The sequence below is a fragment of the Montipora foliosa genome, chromosome 1 (genome assembly GCF_036669935.1).
Source record: "Montipora foliosa isolate CH-2021 chromosome 1, ASM3666993v2, whole genome shotgun sequence".
NCBI lineage: Eukaryota > Metazoa > Cnidaria > Anthozoa > Scleractinia > Acroporidae > Montipora > Montipora foliosa.
The window spans coordinates 60,396,547-60,415,393 of NC_090869.1; the positions used below are offsets into that span (position 1 = coordinate 60,396,547).

Consider the following 18,847-nt stretch of genomic DNA (forward strand, 5'->3'; position numbering starts at 1 on the left):
AAATGTAATTGGAAACGGCTCATTTTTCAGAAAGTCCAATTTAATCAATCAATACACAATCAACATTTATTAGCTGTGTTGTCATGTTTAACCATTAAGTTGTGGCTAGGAAATATCTCCTACAAAGGAAACGTAGGAGGAACTTCTTCGTGTAGAACAACGCACAGGAAGAAGGTTAAGTTTGTGTTGATGAACAAAAATTCTCGGGAACATCGATGATAAAAATGTTTACACCCTACAAAAAGGAAAATTTCCCCATTCTCTTCTCTCTCAGATATTATATGGCTCGTCTCTTATAAAGCCAAAATACGACCTTTTAACTGAAGCAAATGGCGTGAAAAGCAACAACAACGACAAAAGCAACACACAAAAGAAACATTTTTTGTAACACGCTTTAATGAAAAAAGCAACCGGCTAACAAGCATCTGAATTAGATGCGTTAAATAAATACCACAATAAATAACTACAGTAATAAATACTAGATAATTAGGAATGGTTTTAATTTAAAAAAATGCTCAGTTATTGAAGCAATCTAAACTTCTTTGCAGAACAATAGAATGCGCAATGATGGATCCATTAATTTTCTTTAACAAATAAAATTTTCAAGATACTGTCTTCTGAGTCAATAAATAGTAATCACGAATAAATTAACACTAAGAATTTTTTTCCACTTTACAAAATTGGCACTCGCAAAAATCATCAACGAACTATCCACTTCTTTCAATTTGTTCACCAACGTTGGTTAATTCAAAACTCACCTCGACATTTTTTTAAAATTAGCGCACACACCTTCAAATTACTTACTATTTTTATTTTCTTCGGAAACGTTGGTTATTGTGTTCAAAATTCAACTCGACCGAGTTTTTTTTATATAATTGCCGCATACACAAAAGTGAAGGCTCAATTCCACAATAAATTAAATACTTAACAACCAGGTTACCTGCAATTTATGTAAAACTATTGCTTGCCTTAAAAATGTAACGTCATGTTTACAGTAGCCAGTCAGGGGTTCACAGGCATTCGCTTCCCGCGCTTCGCGCCGGGGCTACAAGTTTTCGCTTTGAGTTATGATTGGCCCACTTGAATAATGAGCCAATCAAACCTTGCCTTCTTTTGGTTTCACCGAACTCAATTCACACAGATCGCCCCAATAAAAAATTAAAAGACCAGCGATCACACACGCGCGACAGCTGTGATGTGTGCTGGCCCACTAAAAACCACCAAAGCTACACATCTGCAAAAACGTTTCACACAGCGAAAGAGAGTTAGACTTTCCATCACTTTTCATTGCGTTTCTCGAGAACACATCTGGAAATAGGCTGCTACGTATTGTCGAAATTCCTTTCAAACCTGAAATAACAAAATAGAAGCAACAAAAGTATTATTATAAACGTCTTCTTTTTTACGATTCTCAACTGAAAACGTTCCTATTAAACAAACGGATAGAGTTATATCTGAGCTCAGGCTTCGTACTCTTAAGAGTTTTTCAAATTCCATGACCTTTTCCATGACTTTTCCAGTTTTCCATGAGCGAACGTTTAGCTGCCAGTTTTGATAATTGTCAAAATCGTCCTTGTTTTTGGGGTATTTTCTGACATAACTCGTCTGCATGTTATTTTGTCCTTGCTTCCACTTCTGCAATAATTTACGTACCACACGTAACTATAATTTTCCATGACTTTCCATGACTGACAAGTAAATTCCATGACTTTCCAGGCCTGGAAACTGAAATACTTCAATTCCATGACTTTCCCGGTTTTCCATGACCTGTACGAACCCTGGAGTTTTAAACACCTAAGACCGCACTACCAAAAGGCAAAAGGCTCCATGAATCCACTCACCTTAACGATTTTCGTCTTTCCTTTTCAAACTGAGTTTCAGGAGCTTCACATTCGTAAGACATCAACGCCAAGTCTGTGACCAAAACAAACAAATCACGTAATATAAGTTTACGACCGGCTTCTTTTACTGACGTTTCAAACCTGCCGCGTTCAGACCAGAAAATTTCTTGATGAGAAGTATTTTTCCGTTGGTGACTCAAGGATATTTCAAGATTAAGAAGTTTGCTAAAAAACGACGACGTTTGCGTTAGCTAAAAGTCCGAAATGTCATCATTTTTTAACAGACTCGGAGATACTCGGACAAAATCCGAGCGCTCCTTTGTAGGAATCGAAACTATATACGATTTTCCGATTACTTGTCGTCGTCGGAGTTAGGTGACAATTGACCTTCTACAATCGGCTAGAAGTGGAATTCTCGAAATAGTGTATTCTCGCTATCCTACTTTAGAACGTAAGAAAATATCTAGTGGCTTTTTTTTCGTGTCAAAAGTATTTTAACGACTGCTCTTGGTTTTGCATTTCTGCGCGTAATAAAATAGTTTTTCCGCGAAATGGACCATTTTCGCGCGCTTAGCGCCGGCTTCATGCATTTGCTTTGACTTCTTGCGTCGGATGTGACTGGCCAATCGTCATTTTCAAAGCGAGTTCGTGTGCCCACCCGAGGTACTTCATTAATCATTTGCAAATTTAATTAATTAATTCATTCATTCATTCATTAGTAATAGTAATAGTAATAGGCCTGAGTGGAGTACAAATAGAGCGTTTTCACATGACGTCATGGCGGACATGTTGGTGTTCCAAAAAAAAGGAATGGCGGCCATGATGGTGTACCAAACTAATCCTCCGAGAATTAATGTATAGTTTTATGCAAATTCTTTCCCTTGTTTCAGTAATCCAATATGGCTACTGGTCACGTGAGTGAAAACGCTCTACTATAGGACTAAGTAGAGTCCAATTTGGTCTGTAATCATACGAGTGAGTAACAAAATCGGACGTTACAAATTTGTCCATTTCGGGAAATCCCCAGTTTGGTAGGGTAAGTGGTTGTTGCTATAGTTTCTTTTTGGATTTTAATAATACTTGTTACGATCTGCTTTTCTCGCATATTCAGGAAACCACGCAACCGTCCTTAATTAAAACAGAACAATGTTGGAAAAAACGCAAGACGAATTTAAGGAGGTTCACTTACTTTTGTCGGATAACACTGGAACAGTCATGAGATAATTCAAAACGGTTCGATTGCGCTCATATTGACACTAAAGGAAGAGAAACAAACTTTTAAGTATCATTGAAGAGCATGGGTAAAAAAGGAGAAAAGATGACAAATTCAAGGCAAATTGGACAACAAATTATTCCACAAACATTTCATTTAAGTGATCAAACTTGTGACAACATTACCCAGTCACACCTAAGGCGCAGGGATGGCGCAGTGATGAGAGCACTGAGGGTTGTTGGCGTGACAACCTATTTCCTATAATTAAACATTACTTAATAGTTTTACTCATCTCGATTAGCTTTTAAGTTATTCGAAGTAAATGTTACTTTTTTTTGTATTAATAGATTATGTTGTAAATTAAGTTTAACATTTATTTGGTAATAAAGCTGGTGTTGTTGATGATGATGATGATGACGATGATGGCAAACATCGACTGCTACCACGATCACGAGAGCGATCATGACAGCACTCACCTCCCACCAATGTGGCCCGGGTTCGATTCCCAGACTCGGCGTCATATGTGGGTTGAGTTTGTTGGTTCTCGACTCCACTGCACTGAGAGATTTTTCTCCGGGTACTCCGGTTTTCCCCTCTCCTCAAAAACCAACATTTCACTTGATTTACGTTAATTGTTAATTTCAATTTACAGTGTCCCCAATTAGTGCTCCAGTACTAGAACGACTAGACACTTGAATTAAGTTCCTTTCCTGTCCTTTCGTTTGCCCCCTGTGGGCCAACTGACGAGAAAAATCGTCTGAGGCGTTGGACAGTAAAATCGTTAAGTCGCACTCTTAGGTGGAAAAGGGTTAAGGTAGAGACATTAGGGAGCTTACGAAACGACGACGCCGACGGCAACGACGACGCTACAAAACAATAGGTTTAGTGAGCAAAAACAATGGCTCTGCACGCTCTGCACGTGCGTTTTACATTTTGGTACATTTCTTTGCCGTCATCTCCTAAATGACGACGTGAAATGACCAAATTCAAGGTTCCGTGGAGGACGTTAGCACATGACGATGAATTTTCAGTTCTCTCTCTACGCTTCCAACCCACTCATACCAGTTTAATTCTTCGACAGTTACTACACATTTTTAACGCGAAACTACATGAAATAGTTTCGCAGTGATATGAATAACGTGAACTTGTATTTTTAAATGAAGTCCTCGTCGTCGTCGTCGTCGTCGTCCTCGTTTCGTAAGCTCCCTATTAAGGGAAAACGGTGACTTACAACCACTTCCTTCCAAGTAACGAAGTCTGTTATGAGCTTGGACAGTTGCCAGAACTTCTGCAATTTGAGACACGCACGACAATTTAAAAGATAAAGAGATAATCGTGAAAAAAAAAAGCTATCAGAAAGGCGAGATGGCATGGTGCAGTGGTTAGGGCGTTGGGTTTGCATGCGGTTGCCCCGGGTTCAAATCCCGTTCTGACCTCTGGGGCCCGTTTCTCCAAAGTCCCGAAACTTTACGGGCCATTTTCGGGTGTCGCAATTCCCTATGTATCTCAAGAACGGAGAGGAGTTAAGTCGTCAAACTTCAGTTATTTTTCTTTTTCTTACCTTGAAAACACGTTTAAAGATCGGCTCTCCAAAATAAGCGGTTAGCAGTTTCACAAATGGCTTTTCGGGCCCGAAAAGTTTTCGGGAGTTTCGAGAAACGGGCCCCTGGTTCGGAGCCAACTGGTTGCCTCTTGCAAGTTGGGGTTCTTAATCATGTTTCTGTTAAAGTTCTACTACGAACAAAAAATCAATTTTTATTTTCATTTTTCTTTAGATTTCAAAACTATGTTAACTAAACAACAAGTAACCCAAGTTTAGATCCTTGCTTTAAAAAAGATACCTGTTTACTTTAAGTGGAATTCTCCTATTTAATGGTCCGCCATTACTAACTTTAAAGTCTTGAGAGGGCTGGATGAGAAAATGACGGCAACGAATCAATGGTTTAAGGATGCAATGCGTGTGTACGCGGCTGAATTAATATGCAGCACAGGAGTTTCGGGCTTTCAGACTTTTAAACTCGTGTTTTGCATATATAATAAGCTGCGTTTACACGCTGAAATTTTAAGTATGTGATTAAATGACGTCCCTTTTCCCTAGATCCAACCCTCTGAGGTCCAACCAGTCAGTTTTGAACTTCAGCAATGGCGGACCGTGAAATCCAAACTCAAAGTAAAGAGCCTTTGGATAAAAATCAAAGCTCAAAATTTTGCCAGTCAAGTGCTAAGCAATCTCACTTTTTCAAACTCTGAAGAAAAAATAATCATTTCTTTCACATTATGAAAAAGTGGGTTGCCTGTGAAATAGCTTGAAAGCTAAGTGCACTTACGCTATAAACAAAGCAATTACCATTTACCATTTACCCACAACGATAAAAGATGCCCAGCATTGAAATGAAACAGCGTGCAATGCGAACGTGATGAACAAAAAATGGAAAATGAGGCGCATGACAGTAGTGCTCGTAGACCAGCGGGACACACTACGCTCCTATGCCTCTGATTCTTCAGTTGACCTTTCACCCGTTGCCATGCAACTAATAGGGAGTTTAAGCAAAGACGAGGGCTCTGCAACGGCTACGCCACAAAGCAAGAATATGATTGGTTAAAAAAGAATAATACTCGTGAGGCACGTGCAGCACGAATTTCCGTGCATTTCTTTGCCATACGCCACAAAACAACAACGTGAAATCACCAAATTTTAGATTTTGACGACAACGTGAGAATATGACAATGCACCATTCATTTTCTGTTTTGACTTTAAAACCGTTCGTACCCATCCAGTAACAGGATAGTTCGCCCGCATTAGACAAGGTGAACAAGGCTGAAAAGTCGCGAAATACTTGCGATAGCGCTAAGCTATATTTTGGACTGACGTTTTCGTTGCCGAAGCCGTCGTCTCAACCTTGTTTCCAGGGTCTCTTGTCGAACTAGAATGGTGAACGACGTTGTCGCCGTCTTTGCTTAAACTCCCTAATCTACCATCCTTCAAACGGGGGCATTACACCTTGAATATCAATCGTTGGGACGAAGGCATAAAAAAGACAAAAAAAACTTAAGGACGGTGCTTACTATTGTTATTGCGCATACTTAATTTCTGCGCATCTCGAGATACTCGGATTTTGTATGGGTGGTGCTTGTTAATACAGGGATATTTTTGCGCGGTTCAAATTTATGCGGAGAAAGCAGAACTTAGCAAGTGCTCTTGGTATCCAAAAAGAAAATTGCGGGTAACCATGAATTTTTCAGAGATAATCTAGCTTCAATTTGGAAAATAAAACCATACATTGCTTTGTATTTCAAATGCTTTTTACAAATATTGTTGATTAATATCTTCGAAAAATGCGTGGTTACTCCCAACTTTTCGGATTTCAATAACGCTTGTTAAGATCTGCTTTTCCCGCATGTTCAGTAAACCGCGCAAAAATACCTTTGAATTAGTAGGCACCGCCCTTAAGATGACAATAGGGAACTTAAGCAACGCGACGGCGACGGCACCGAGAACGTCATCTCAAAATATAAATTTGCGTCATTGTAATCACTTTGTAAACATGTCAACCCTTCTTATATGACAAGGGTGTGGTAGTTCCTCAAAAATGACATTGGTCGGAACGGCGCTTAATTTAGGGGAGAAAATGAAACTTTAGCGTCAAGTGCTGACGTTCTCCTTAAAACCTAAAATTTGACTATTTCACGTTGTTGTTTTGCTGACGACGGCAAAGAAATGGACAAAAGTGAAAAACGCTTGTGCAGGGCGTGGAAAACTATTGTTTTTGCCCCCTAAATATGCACATTTGTGACGTTCTCGTTGCCGTCGCCGTTGTCGTTGCTTAAGTTCCCTAATCTTTGCTAGGGGGCAGGGGCAAGCAGGGTCCAGACGAATGGAATAAGGTGTAGGCGGATATCGTATACATTTAAGGAAAACGCACCACAGAGAAAAACAAAACAAAAGAAACAAGGAATAAAGATGAATGAAGGTAAAATCTCACCTCAAAGTTTATATGATCATTTGGAAGTCTACAAAAAACAGCAGCATTTAAAGGTACGTTTGTGATAATTACCAATAGATGAAATATGAATAGGAAACAACTGAAACCGGCAGATAAAACAGGAAACACTACTAACCTGTTCGAGTTACCTTCATTCAAGAAATATACATCTTTGACAAAAAGGCTGAAGAAAGGTATGGCGAATTCAAACTGAAACACAAACGACACAATAACCCAAGGGTTGAAACAAAAAATACTAAAAGCCACAAAGAGCACCATTTCAAGTATTAAACACGACAAGGAAAGCTTACTAGATGAAAAGACGGAATGTAAACACTGCCGGTGGGGCTGACACGTTACATAATTACATAATTAGACGAAAATCAAATAGAGTGGCAAGAATCACAAAGGGCTCAAGGAATCAAATAGGCCAATCACGACTCAAGATAAGATGCAGCCGGCGCTAAAGGCGGGAAAACAAGAGAAAGCCTCTGATTGGTTGAAAAAGTGACGGGAGAATTTTATAAAACAATCAGCCAGTGTAGCAATGTAGAACTAACTAAACAAATCGCGAAATTACTTAAAGAACTCATTTGAAAACCGCCCCAATAACGCATTTATCGGCCAGTGACACTAGCAGGCATTTTAAACGTCTTACCCTTCCGTTAGTGCTTTCGTTAGCGATTTTGAACATCGTGCGATAGCATGCGAAATTCGACGCTGGGTTCATCTCCCGCTCCAGTCTGTCAAATTTTCTGCATTTTACCCTGGACCACTAAAATCAGAAATAAAGCGTATTAATTCTAATGGGAAAAGTTCCTGCCTGCTACCAGCCAACACCCTCACATACGTTTTTGCATTGCTTAGGTGGTGCTGTACAGGTGTCAGTCATTTCAAGAGAAACCGATTTGAGTTGAAGCGGTTAAAGTTTTCGAAAAGTTTTTTCCACTGTTTCGGTTGAAAAATTATTAACGCCTACTCCCTAAGGAAAGTTTGCTTGGGAGTGAAGTAACTTGAAAAAGCTGGCGACAACGATATCAGTCGCTAACAACCACGACAACAAACTTTGTGAAGAAAAAATAATAATATGATTAGGATGTTGATCAAATTGTTTCAACTTTTTTTAATGCAGCTTGAAGGTTGCTCAACCAAGACCAATGACCAATTTGTTTTTTCCAGAGGGGAAACTCCCAACAAACTTTCACTCGAAAGAACATAACAAGCAAGCTTGCCCGTGACATGAGGAAAGAATGTTGTAATTTGAATTCTCACCGTTTTCTTTAACCTTGTAACAGGACTCATGTTTAGACCAGCTGACAAAAAACAAACAGCATTTTTGAGGTTATTCCAGTGAATAAGCCCACGAACGAACAGGTCCGGGTCGCTCGAAGCATGGTTAGCGCTAACCAGAATTTAATACCATGAAAACCTAAGTATAGGTTTCGATTCCCTTTTAACCAAGGGTTAGAGCTCATCAGGCATCGAGCACTCTGCCCCAGCTCAGTAAAACAACCAAATTTCCGCAATTCTGGCGCGACGTTTAAGGATTGGTTCACACAAATCCTTGACGTGTTAATAGGGAGCTCAAGCAACGACAACGGCGACGGCAACGAGAACGTTACAAATTTGCATATTTAGCGGGCAAAAGCAATAGCCTTGCACGCCCTACACGTGAGTTATCACTTTTGTCCATTTCTTTGCCGTCGTCAGCAAAACAACAACGTGGAATAGCCACGTTTGAGGTTTTCAGAAGAACGTTAGCACTCGAGAAATTTTCACTTTCTCCCCTAAATTAACCGCCGTTCAGACCAGTGTTATTTTTGAGGAACTATCACACTCTTATCATTACAATAACGTGAATTTATATTTTGAGATGACGTTCTCATTGCCGGCGCCGAAAACGCGAGCATATAAATGTAAACCTTTCATTTTCTGTTTTTACTCAGAAACCGCTCATACCAACTTATTTTTAGGATACTTCGCCCACAACGAACGACGTGAACGAGATGAAATAATCACTTAAGACTCACGATACTGCAAATTTTTATTCTGAGGTGACGCTTTTCTCGACGTCGCCGTCGTCCCTCATTTATGTCTAGACACGGAAGATCAATGAAGCAAAACGCTCTTGCGCCTGCGCACGATGTTAGATTGTACTTACATTTCTCACGGCTAAATATCACTGACAATAGCCCAATTTCGATATATTAAAATTCAGTCCGAAACAAAAGGCATCATCTCGAGGCTCTGGGGAATAAACTCATACAAATCCTTATATTTATTCCCCAGAGCCTCTAGATGATGTCTTTTGTTTCGGACTGAATTTTAAGATATCGAAATTGGTCTATTAAGGATAAAGTTATCAGTAGTTAACCAGTCGGTTTGTCGTTACTGTGAATCTGATTGATTTAGTTATTGTTCTTAATCCTTACCAATAATTGCCATCGCTGAGTTGAAGTTCCCTTTGTCATAACACTCGGTTGCTACGTCAATGTAATATTCGATGATTTTTGCACGGAGCTTCTTTTTCGTTCCCTTAAAGAAAATTCAATCCCTTATCGCACTTCTCTACCTTCAAACCAGTTATAAGTAATATTCAGTCAAGCAAACTTAAGAGATTTCTAAAAGCTCACAAGTTTCTATGCCAGTGCAAAACGCTCAAGTAAACTATAAGAATAGCAAAATGAAAAGAAAAACTGCGAATGTGATGGACGAAGAACCTTCACATGATGAACAGCATCAGGAACTTGTTTGTGCATCACTTGAAGGAGAGAGACAAGTTCAGGCAAAGAAGTTCCTGATGCTGTTGATCAGCGAAGGTTGTCCATCCATCACATTCACAGTAGTGTCAGGCCTCACTTGATTTCTGTCCTTCACATATATATGGATACACGCTGCTTAGGACAAAACTCATTTACACTTCAAAAGGAAGACTTTTATCGATTTCTTTAAAATAATCAACTACTAACCAAACATATTTCTGTTGAAACAAGGTAACTAAGCCTATTGAACCATTCTATGTAGGCTTCTAAACTGCTTGTCCTCTTGATGTAACTAAGTGTTGACTGCAAACAAAAAACACATCGAAAGTAAGGGCTTTTAGGCCATCTCACACACGATACAGTAAGCCAATCGAAGAAAGCCGATATATTCGATCATTTCGATGGTAAACTGGGAGATCATCGGAAAAAACCCGAGTGCTCTTTAACAGGTGTCGAATATTACTAAATTGTATGCTCTACCACTGACTCACGGGAGATTCCCAAAAGTTGGCTATTAAACTATGTTCAGCGAGGGAGGAATGGGGCATTCGTAATTGTAGTTAGAGGAATCGTAAATATTAAGGCCCGGGCAAAACAGCTTCAACATTTGTTTCAACATCTGTTCGTTTTTGTTGAACGATTTTGACTGCTGGGGTGGGCAAACAGTTTCAACAAATCATCTACATTTAAATTCAATAGGCCTTGTTTTCAGTCCCAGGCTGCAGCCGCGGTTGTGACTGTGGATACGGACATGGATACGTCATTCTCTATTTTCGAATTCCCCATAATACACTTTGTTTGCCCCCCAAATTTTGCATAAACTATTGTTTTCAAATGCTCTTGGGGACACTGCATATTCCCAAGAGCATTTGAAAGCAATGGTTTATGCAAAATTTGGGGGGCAAACAAAGTGTATTATGGGGAATTCGAAAATGGAGAATTGAGAGACCGATTATTGCGCACGAGGTAGGGGGTAGGGGGGTAGGGGGGCAAACGCTTTCAACATCGCTGTTCATCGTTATGCCATTTGACCGGGCCTGTAAACTTGGTAGAGAACTGAAGATATTTTTTTGGTGATGATGATGATAACTCGACAGTATTTAGTTAAAAATAGGCTATTCCAAAACGAAGAAAAAACGAATAACAACCATGTCTCTACCCCGTGTAAAAAAGACAATAACAGCCATATGTATTTATACCAAGTAAAAGTGAAGCAAGTCCAAAATTTACGCATTAAACATTCGGGAAACAAAGGCATGCAAAAAACAAATTACTTTTACATACATCAAACTGCGAAATAAGCAAAAACCCAACCCAATGAGCACTAGGTGACTGGCCAAACAATCCCGCCTCACAGAATGACAAAGCCAATCGTGACTTGTTCGCCCGGTCGTGTTTACCCGCGCTTTTCGCGGGCCGCATGCATTGCTTCGCCTAATATGATTGGCCCATTTGGTTTAATCTGGATCGATGAAAACCGCTGAAAACGACTAAAAGGTGAAAGGGGTGTTTAACGTTTTCCTAACAAAATTCTCTGCATTTCTTTTTTGTGTTTTAATTTATAAAAATACCAAAAAATTTGAAATTCGTACCCTCAAGTCTGCATCATCTCGTGGAATAAAGGTTTGTACAAATTCTTCGGGTCCAATGTTTACAAGCCTTTCCTAAAGACAAAAAATAGTATTTAAGCCCAATTCTTCTTTCAACCAAGATAGAGTGCCAAGTGCAACCACAGGAGAAATAACATCTAACATTATCAAAGAAGAGTAAGGATTTTCCGGCATTATGATCAGTGTTATTCTTTTAAGCAGATGTGGCCGGCTTGGCATGAAATTATCTGAACGGGAATATAGCGTATGAAGAATACAACAAGTTTTGAATTCGCTTAAGGTAATTCCCTTGAAACTGTTCTACTATCAAACTTTTTTGGAAACTTGGCCTAATTAACATTCATGATATGAACATTAAAAAATTGCAATAAAAAAATGAGGTCACCGTGCTTGTTTACGCGTCAGCAGGCTCTTAAAATGGGTTAGTTTTACTGTTTTCGCGTTAAAAATTCGAATCACCTTCATACAGAATTAAGGGGGTGTTTACATGATACCGGTACGAGTTTCATTCTGGTACGAGTTCATCCCGGTTCTTACTTATCGCTCTGTATTTGTTTACATGATACCGGTGAAAAATCTCATACCAGTACAACTCATACCGGTATGAGTTCATCCCGGTAGTTGTACCGGATCGAAATTCTCATAACGGTATGAAAAGTTATATCGGTATCATGTAAACGCTACATTGACTCCCATTCCGGTACGAGTCGTCAAGTCGTGGTGGACTGGGACTATTGACGCATGCGTTGTATTTCTAATAGCAGTACTTCATTGGACGCCATTATTGTTTTGGTTCATGCGTCATCCCTGTGACAATATTTGTGTCGTCCATGTAAACGCGGTATGAAATTGACAACTCGTACCTGAATGAAACTCGTACCGGTATCATGTAAACACCCCCTAAGTGTTGGTTACTTCAAAGACAAAAACATTTATTTTGAAAAAAAAGCTTCTTTTATTTACATAAGCAGTATTGCTTCATTTACGCCGTCTTTGATTCCCTGGTTGTGGGAATAGTGCGCTTTTTGGGACAGTTCCGTGGTTAGCTTGAAGTCCTCGCCTTGGGTAAAATACACCCAGTACGGAACTGTTTTCCAAAAAAAATCATGTTTTACTATCAAACTTTTTTTCTTCTTCAAATATGTTTTTTATTAGACTGTTCTTAGGAAATACCTGAAAAAAGAATCGGGGGTCACCGTGCTCGTTTGAGAGAAAAGGAGCATTTATTTCGCTATCGGGTTTAGTTTGAGCGAAATCTCTTACGTTTTGTATGCGCACGTGCTCACGTGCGCGTGCTAATGACGCGAAAATCGTGCGCAGTAGGGATGCGCAATGCAATACTAAGGAATTACCTTAATGGAAACACATGGCAATAATTCAGTTGCCTTGCCAAGAACCAACGACACTGCTGACAACGGATTGTTATCAATGTCCTTAGATGATTAATTTTTTTTCGTTGTTACCACAATTACGCGAAATTGGATGTCTGAATAAATCAGTGGCATTTGGGTACAAATAGCAGTCGTTTCGCCCGGACGAAGTTTGTTCCGGGCGAACGGATTTTGAGATTAGGCAAGCCGGCTTCGGGCGAAGAGGCCATTGGACGAAAAGACCGGCTTCTTTTGTGTATGTATTCAACATGAAATCCCTTAATTACCATCTCAATGTGACACAACTGCTGTGCAAGGATCACTGGGTTTGGACAGACTTCCAGACAACACTGTTGACAAAGAAGAAAGCTCAGTTAATGCGCTAAAATTTCCTATTGGACCATGTTTCAGCCGACTTGCATACGTTGTATGGCGTGGATTAAGCGTATGACAGGTGAGGCCGATAGTAACAGGTGGTATATGGGTCTATATAAGAGATACTTGATCGTGAAGTGCATCGTATCTTGATAATTATATACGTACAGTATAATTCATGAATCGGTTGCTTTATTTAAGATTTCCAATGCAAATTTAGAGGAAGAGATAAAGGGGAAAAAAGCTGTTTGCTGTATCGGCTCACTCGCTAGCGTGGATTTCCTTGCTATATACATGTAAGTAAATTTTTCCTACATCGTTTTGATCAGTATTTCAATAAATCAACAACAATAATATAGCACTTCATAATATACATGAAAACATTTCAGCGCGTTGATGGCTGAGAGCACGTCAATTAATCCCAAACAGAGTGCAGAAAAGTGAAATTTGTGCAATAAAAGTGAAATCGTTGCATTCATTGATAGCCAATCAAATGCGAGCCCTGGATGGCGCGAGATTGCGTGATATGCGTGCCTTGCCTTAAACCACCTCGAAATTTTTCATGTATAATATTTTAAAGGAATCACATGATTCTTCAAGTGCAATTTCTGCATCTTTGAAAAAATTTAGTCGTGCTTATTTATTCCAAATTGCACGAGAAAAATCATGTGATTACCTACTTATCATAGAAGCAATATTGAAAGGCAGATACAGCAAGTCAGCCCTATAAAATACCCACATATCCTACTGGCTGGGATCAACTAGACGGTGGTTTTTGTTGAGGAACGAAAACTGTAATACTAACCAACACAAACTAAGCTTATGGCCACTTATATCCACCACTTCCAAACTGGCTCTCACAGTTATTTAATTTCTAATCAATAATTTTTAATCAAGTCCTTTAAAGTGTCAGTGTTATTGGGAATGTTCAACGTCAATCTTAGGGGATTCGACAAAGTGGCTGACTTAACATTTTACCACTCGAAGACAAGACAGGAAAAACATTCAACATAATAATCAATTTTGACTTCCTTTGCCAGTAACGCATTGCGCGCATAACTTACAGATTCATGAAGAATCAGCTATAGCCAAATTTGTATGTTGTCTGACTCCCAAGAACTAATTGTTGATTCTTAGCCAATCTGTCATGCAAGAAAGTGAGTACAAGGTACAATAAAAAGACGTTTTTTGGCTGTCATCATATAGTTTGCAATAAACACGCCATGATAGTAACCTTGTATTTGGTTGACCCTGTGAGCTTTCTATCCTCGGCAGCTGCGGTTGCTTTTTGCAGAATCTCTTCATACTTGACCAGCAATGCCAGCTACAAATCAAAGTAAGGTACTTGTTGTAAGAAGCTCCAATATACAATACTGTGTTGTTGTCGTCTGATGACAGCTCAACAGTAGTTGATGTCGTTAAAGGAAACTGATTTCCAACGGTCTCACTAGGGATATCCAGAAATGTGTCTTGGTGAAATTCAACAAAGCCAGCCAAATTACCAATTCTCCCTCTTTGTCCCTATATTTTCTCATGCATTAAAATCCTGTTCTAACAGTTGAACTGGGTCAAGCATATGATTAAAGCTAATGCAGAGGATAAAATAGTCCAATGTCGATGACACGCTGGACTAAGGGCTGTTTCCTTTTGTCAGAACTGGCAAGCCAGACCTGTCGGTTTGCAAAGAAAATGAAGCAATCTGAAGGAACACTTGCATGATAATCCCTCACATTCTTCTGGAGGAGTAATAGTGTGTTAATTTGAAGGCGTTGTTGAGTTAGTTCTTCCAAAGGCCCGGTCTGGCCGGTCAGTTCTGTCAAATGGAAAGAGTCCTAAGATTCACTCTTTGACAAAAAACCCTGGGGAAAAACACGTTCAGCTCCATGATTTACTCCTATAGTGCAACAGAATATAAATATAGAGCTTTCATTATGGGTCCTCTTTAGCCACAAATTACTTACTTTTTTAAATAATGATTGTGTCATCTGTCCAACCATATTTCTTAATTCCTTAGGATCAAAACACACACAAAGGGATCTGTGACGTGATAACCTCAATACTAGCTCCTACACTGTATGCAACAACATTGGTAGAAGACAATCATTGCTAGTAAGCATAGGACAGGAAGTCACAGTACCAAATCAAACAACGCAATATACGTATACTATACAGTTATTACAGTTTCTTGAACTCCCTGTTACAGCTTAGTAAGATTGCAATCCTTTCACTAGGATTACTGTAAGTACCACTGCTTCAAACGAAACCAAAGGTTGAAGGAAAACTGACTGCTCAATTGTGTACAACTGATTATCCTGCCTCCTCAACTGGCCTATTCAGTTGTGGTCTGTGCACCACGAGAACATACAAGATGTTGCGTCTGCTTTCCGTTTTAACCTCCTCTGTGTGCTTACTTGCACGACTGGGGGGGATACTGTACACGTATCTGGGTACACAGTGATGCAGGTGGAAACCTTTGGTGAAATGGAAAGACTGGGTGGCCCGACACTAATAAAAAAATCTCTGAAATGAGAATCAGGGGTCTTCCCTTGTCATGGAATGGCAGAATTACCCAGAATCCTTTTTGGGAATGAACGAGGCAACTTGAGAAGAAGATCTCTAGCCAGATACTAAAGAGCACGAGCCCTAGTAAGTGCTGTCAACGTAGACTATTGATCTCTGAACAAGTTTTTATCACAGAAATTTGCGACAAATTGGTGTTTTTTTCGTTATCCTTGAAGCAAAAAACTGGCCTTTCGTGATGTCTGTCAAAGGAGAGACAAGTAACAAGCTTTTATAACGTCACCCCACACAAATTAAGGCCAGAGTGTAACACGAAATTCCTGACTGATTTGTTAATTCCCACTTGTTTGCAAGTTTCAGTAATATGTACATACCACAGTAAGCGAAGCACAGTAACTTGTGATGTCCTTAATATGCATCATCATCACCTCATCTCTAAAGTCGTTAGGAAATGTTTCGGTCCATTCACTACCAAATTTAATGGGATACATATCTTTTAACGCGATGAGCAAATCCACCAAAGCAAATTGTGGAATAATATTCTTAATGAAGATGCTGATGACAAAAGCAAACAAGACTTGTGATCATTGCTTTGCAGAAACTGTGCTGTCAATTTAGGCAAATGGACATTTTTATGCCCATTGTTGTGTGGGAGATGAAAGAAATTGAACTGAAGTGGGATCAGAGCAAACGGTGTGACATGCGCTCAAGACGTTATTAATTAATCACCTCAGAAGCTGAATCAAATTGAACGCAAGCACCTTGGCCTAAAAGATGGAAAAATGCAAGCAAATGTTAATTAAATCATACTTGCACTATTTGATTGAATTATAATTTTTTTCGCAACCATTTCATACCTACCTCATCTGTGGTTGATTTCTTGATCTTTTCGGCGCATGACTAACAAAAAAAAAACACCAACGACAATGTCAACAAAACCTCTCTAAATTAAGGTTATTTTAGCTTAAAATTACTTTCCAAAGCACAGAATTTCTTATTAAGGGTCCAGTTATCGTAAAGATGGCTTGTACTACCTTATTATCATTTAAAATTGAAATTAAATGTTACAACCAGAGTGAAAATGCATCTCACATGTAATACAATGTATTTATTGGGGTTTAGCACCAACTTGGCTTCCTAAATTAAAATACAACTTGCAAGCAGGCTCTTCCCTTAAAATGGCGCGCAGAAGCCAAATTGGGCCTACCAATTTTTCCCCACTATGATGCACGTTTTAGCTCTGGTTGTTGTTGTTGTGAAAGTCAAAATATGGCATCCATGATCAGAAAATAGGGAGCAGTGAATAGCATAGGACACCTGACACCATGAATGCCATAAACTAGATATATTACTAGGGCCTTGGGGGGTTGGGTGCCTGAGCCGTCCTGGAGCTTCCACTATTGGCAGCCAGCTCCAAGATGGAGACTGCACCGATGGCTGGCAAAACCTGACAAACCATCCATGAGCCCGGGCCATGCCCTCAAGAAGACAGACACCCGTCACACTGATAAACAGCAGAAAGTAGAGGTCTGAGGGGGAATTCACTGCAGTCGCCCCTAGTTGTTAACTCTGTTAAACTGCATTTAACCTCATTATGATAAGATTGCCTTTAGTTCGAGCATTACTTGTTTTAATTAATAATCTAAGAGAACACTTTAACACTATAACCTTTGAAACTGACGACAGCAAATCACTTGGAAGTACAAAGAGTCTTGAACACAATAGAAATGCAAATACATATGTTCTCTGAAAATTAAACAAAATAAGAATGTGAATCAGGAGTTGATTGTATCTTTGCCATGTCACAAATTACACTCAAAATGAAACATTCTTTTGGGTGTTTGGTGCAAGAGACATTCTACAATAAAATTCCAATGTCATTTACTTCTTCTTCTTCTTTTCTTTATTCAGAAAGCATCATTATAAACTTGACCCACTTTTCATTCGTGCTTAGGCATTTATGCTCACAAGTCAAACTGGCCTGTTACCACAGTGATGACTGTACAGTTTTAATACATCCTAGTGAGTTTGTTACGGGCCCGCCATCCCAACTTCTTTTCAGCGGTGCTCAGGCGCGCAAAGGGCACCAGTGAAGCACCATGGGTGACACCATGGGTAAATTTTTTTGGGAAATCTATCCATGCGAGAAATTCTGGTTATGACGAAACGTACGTCTGTCCGCCGTCCGCCCGTACAGACTGTCGGGGTGGTGGTGGGGAGGAAAGAGAGCCCCTGGGGACGGGAGTGTTCGGGCAATTTTCCTTGGCGGGAAATTGCGTGGATGCGTTGCATTTGGCAACGCGCGTTTTTCTGGCGGGAAATGATATGATGAGCAACGGGATAAAGAGCAGGAAAGTGGAAGAAAAGCGAAAGAGCATGAGAGAAGAGGCGAAGAAATTTGAGAAATTTAAGCGAAGAAAGCCTCGAAAGAAGCCGAGGAAGGAGAAGAGAAAATTCCAATGAAAAACACCGTAAAGCTGAGAGTAATGGAGCGAGAGACAAAACACATTACAACGGTTAGCTTTCAGGTAATGTTTTCCTTGCCTCGCTCCCTCGCATATTTTGTAAAACTAGCTAAAGGCCTGCCTGAAAACGTTTGCAATTCCGTGTTGACAGAGATTCTGGCATATTTCAGAAATCACATTTATAGTTGTTTTGTGTGAAATGGATGTCCAGTCGTGAGCTGCTTTGTTTGACTGTGAAATTGCAGTCGAGTTTTAAGCGAATTTACTTTCTCATTCGGAAGAGAGAGGGTGTAAAGATTATCAGTCAAACGGAAAATGTTGTGAAAGAGATAACTATGCATATAATTTCAGTTTTAAAATTGTTGTTTTTAAAATTGCCGGTTCAGGCCGGTTTTGGTGTCAAATGGTTAATGCGATTATGGTTTTTCAGTGAGTGATTAACCCAAGGGCTTCCCCATTGACGAGTAAAATCGTCTGGCGTTAGACAGAGTAAAACACGTCTAAGTATGGCTGGTTCAGGCCGGCTTGACACTCAAAGGGTTAAATATATTAACCAAGATGGTTGGCGACTTATTATTAATTTAATAATATACAATAATATACATGAATAAAATTACTTGATTCTGATTGGCTGACAGCAGTGCAGTTTAAGTGTAACACAGTGCAAAAAGTGTAATAAGTGTAATACCAGTGCAAATTACACATCGA

At 39.5% G+C, this 18,847-nt stretch overlaps 1 protein-coding gene across 1 annotated transcript in view; it reads right to left on the bottom strand.

Annotated features, from left to right (window-relative positions):
• Positions 1 to 384: 384 nt before the first annotated feature.
• The window catches only part of LOC138003392 (ras-GEF domain-containing family member 1B-like), a 32,542-nt gene continuing 14,079 nt past the window's right edge, over positions 385 to 18,847 (bottom strand). The window contains exons 10-27 of the mRNA XM_068849443.1: positions 17,343 to 17,420; positions 16,536 to 16,574; positions 16,404 to 16,441; positions 16,049 to 16,142; positions 15,116 to 15,163; positions 14,389 to 14,478; positions 13,067 to 13,129; positions 11,392 to 11,463; positions 10,007 to 10,102; positions 9,470 to 9,572; positions 8,310 to 8,350; positions 7,696 to 7,812; positions 7,174 to 7,247; positions 7,038 to 7,065; positions 4,286 to 4,342; positions 3,031 to 3,097; positions 1,842 to 1,914; positions 385 to 1,350 (exon numbers count right to left, since the gene is read on the bottom strand). Coding sequence (XP_068705544.1) covers positions 1,323 to 1,350; positions 1,842 to 1,914; positions 3,031 to 3,097; positions 4,286 to 4,342; positions 7,038 to 7,065; positions 7,174 to 7,247; positions 7,696 to 7,812; positions 8,310 to 8,350; positions 9,470 to 9,572; positions 10,007 to 10,102; positions 11,392 to 11,463; positions 13,067 to 13,129; positions 14,389 to 14,478; positions 15,116 to 15,163; positions 16,049 to 16,142; positions 16,404 to 16,441; positions 16,536 to 16,574; positions 17,343 to 17,420 — 1,206 coding nt within the window. The 3' untranslated portion in view covers positions 385 to 1,322. The remainder of the gene's footprint in view (positions 1,351 to 1,841; positions 1,915 to 3,030; positions 3,098 to 4,285; positions 4,343 to 7,037; positions 7,066 to 7,173; positions 7,248 to 7,695; positions 7,813 to 8,309; positions 8,351 to 9,469; positions 9,573 to 10,006; positions 10,103 to 11,391; positions 11,464 to 13,066; positions 13,130 to 14,388; positions 14,479 to 15,115; positions 15,164 to 16,048; positions 16,143 to 16,403; positions 16,442 to 16,535; positions 16,575 to 17,342; positions 17,421 to 18,847) is intronic.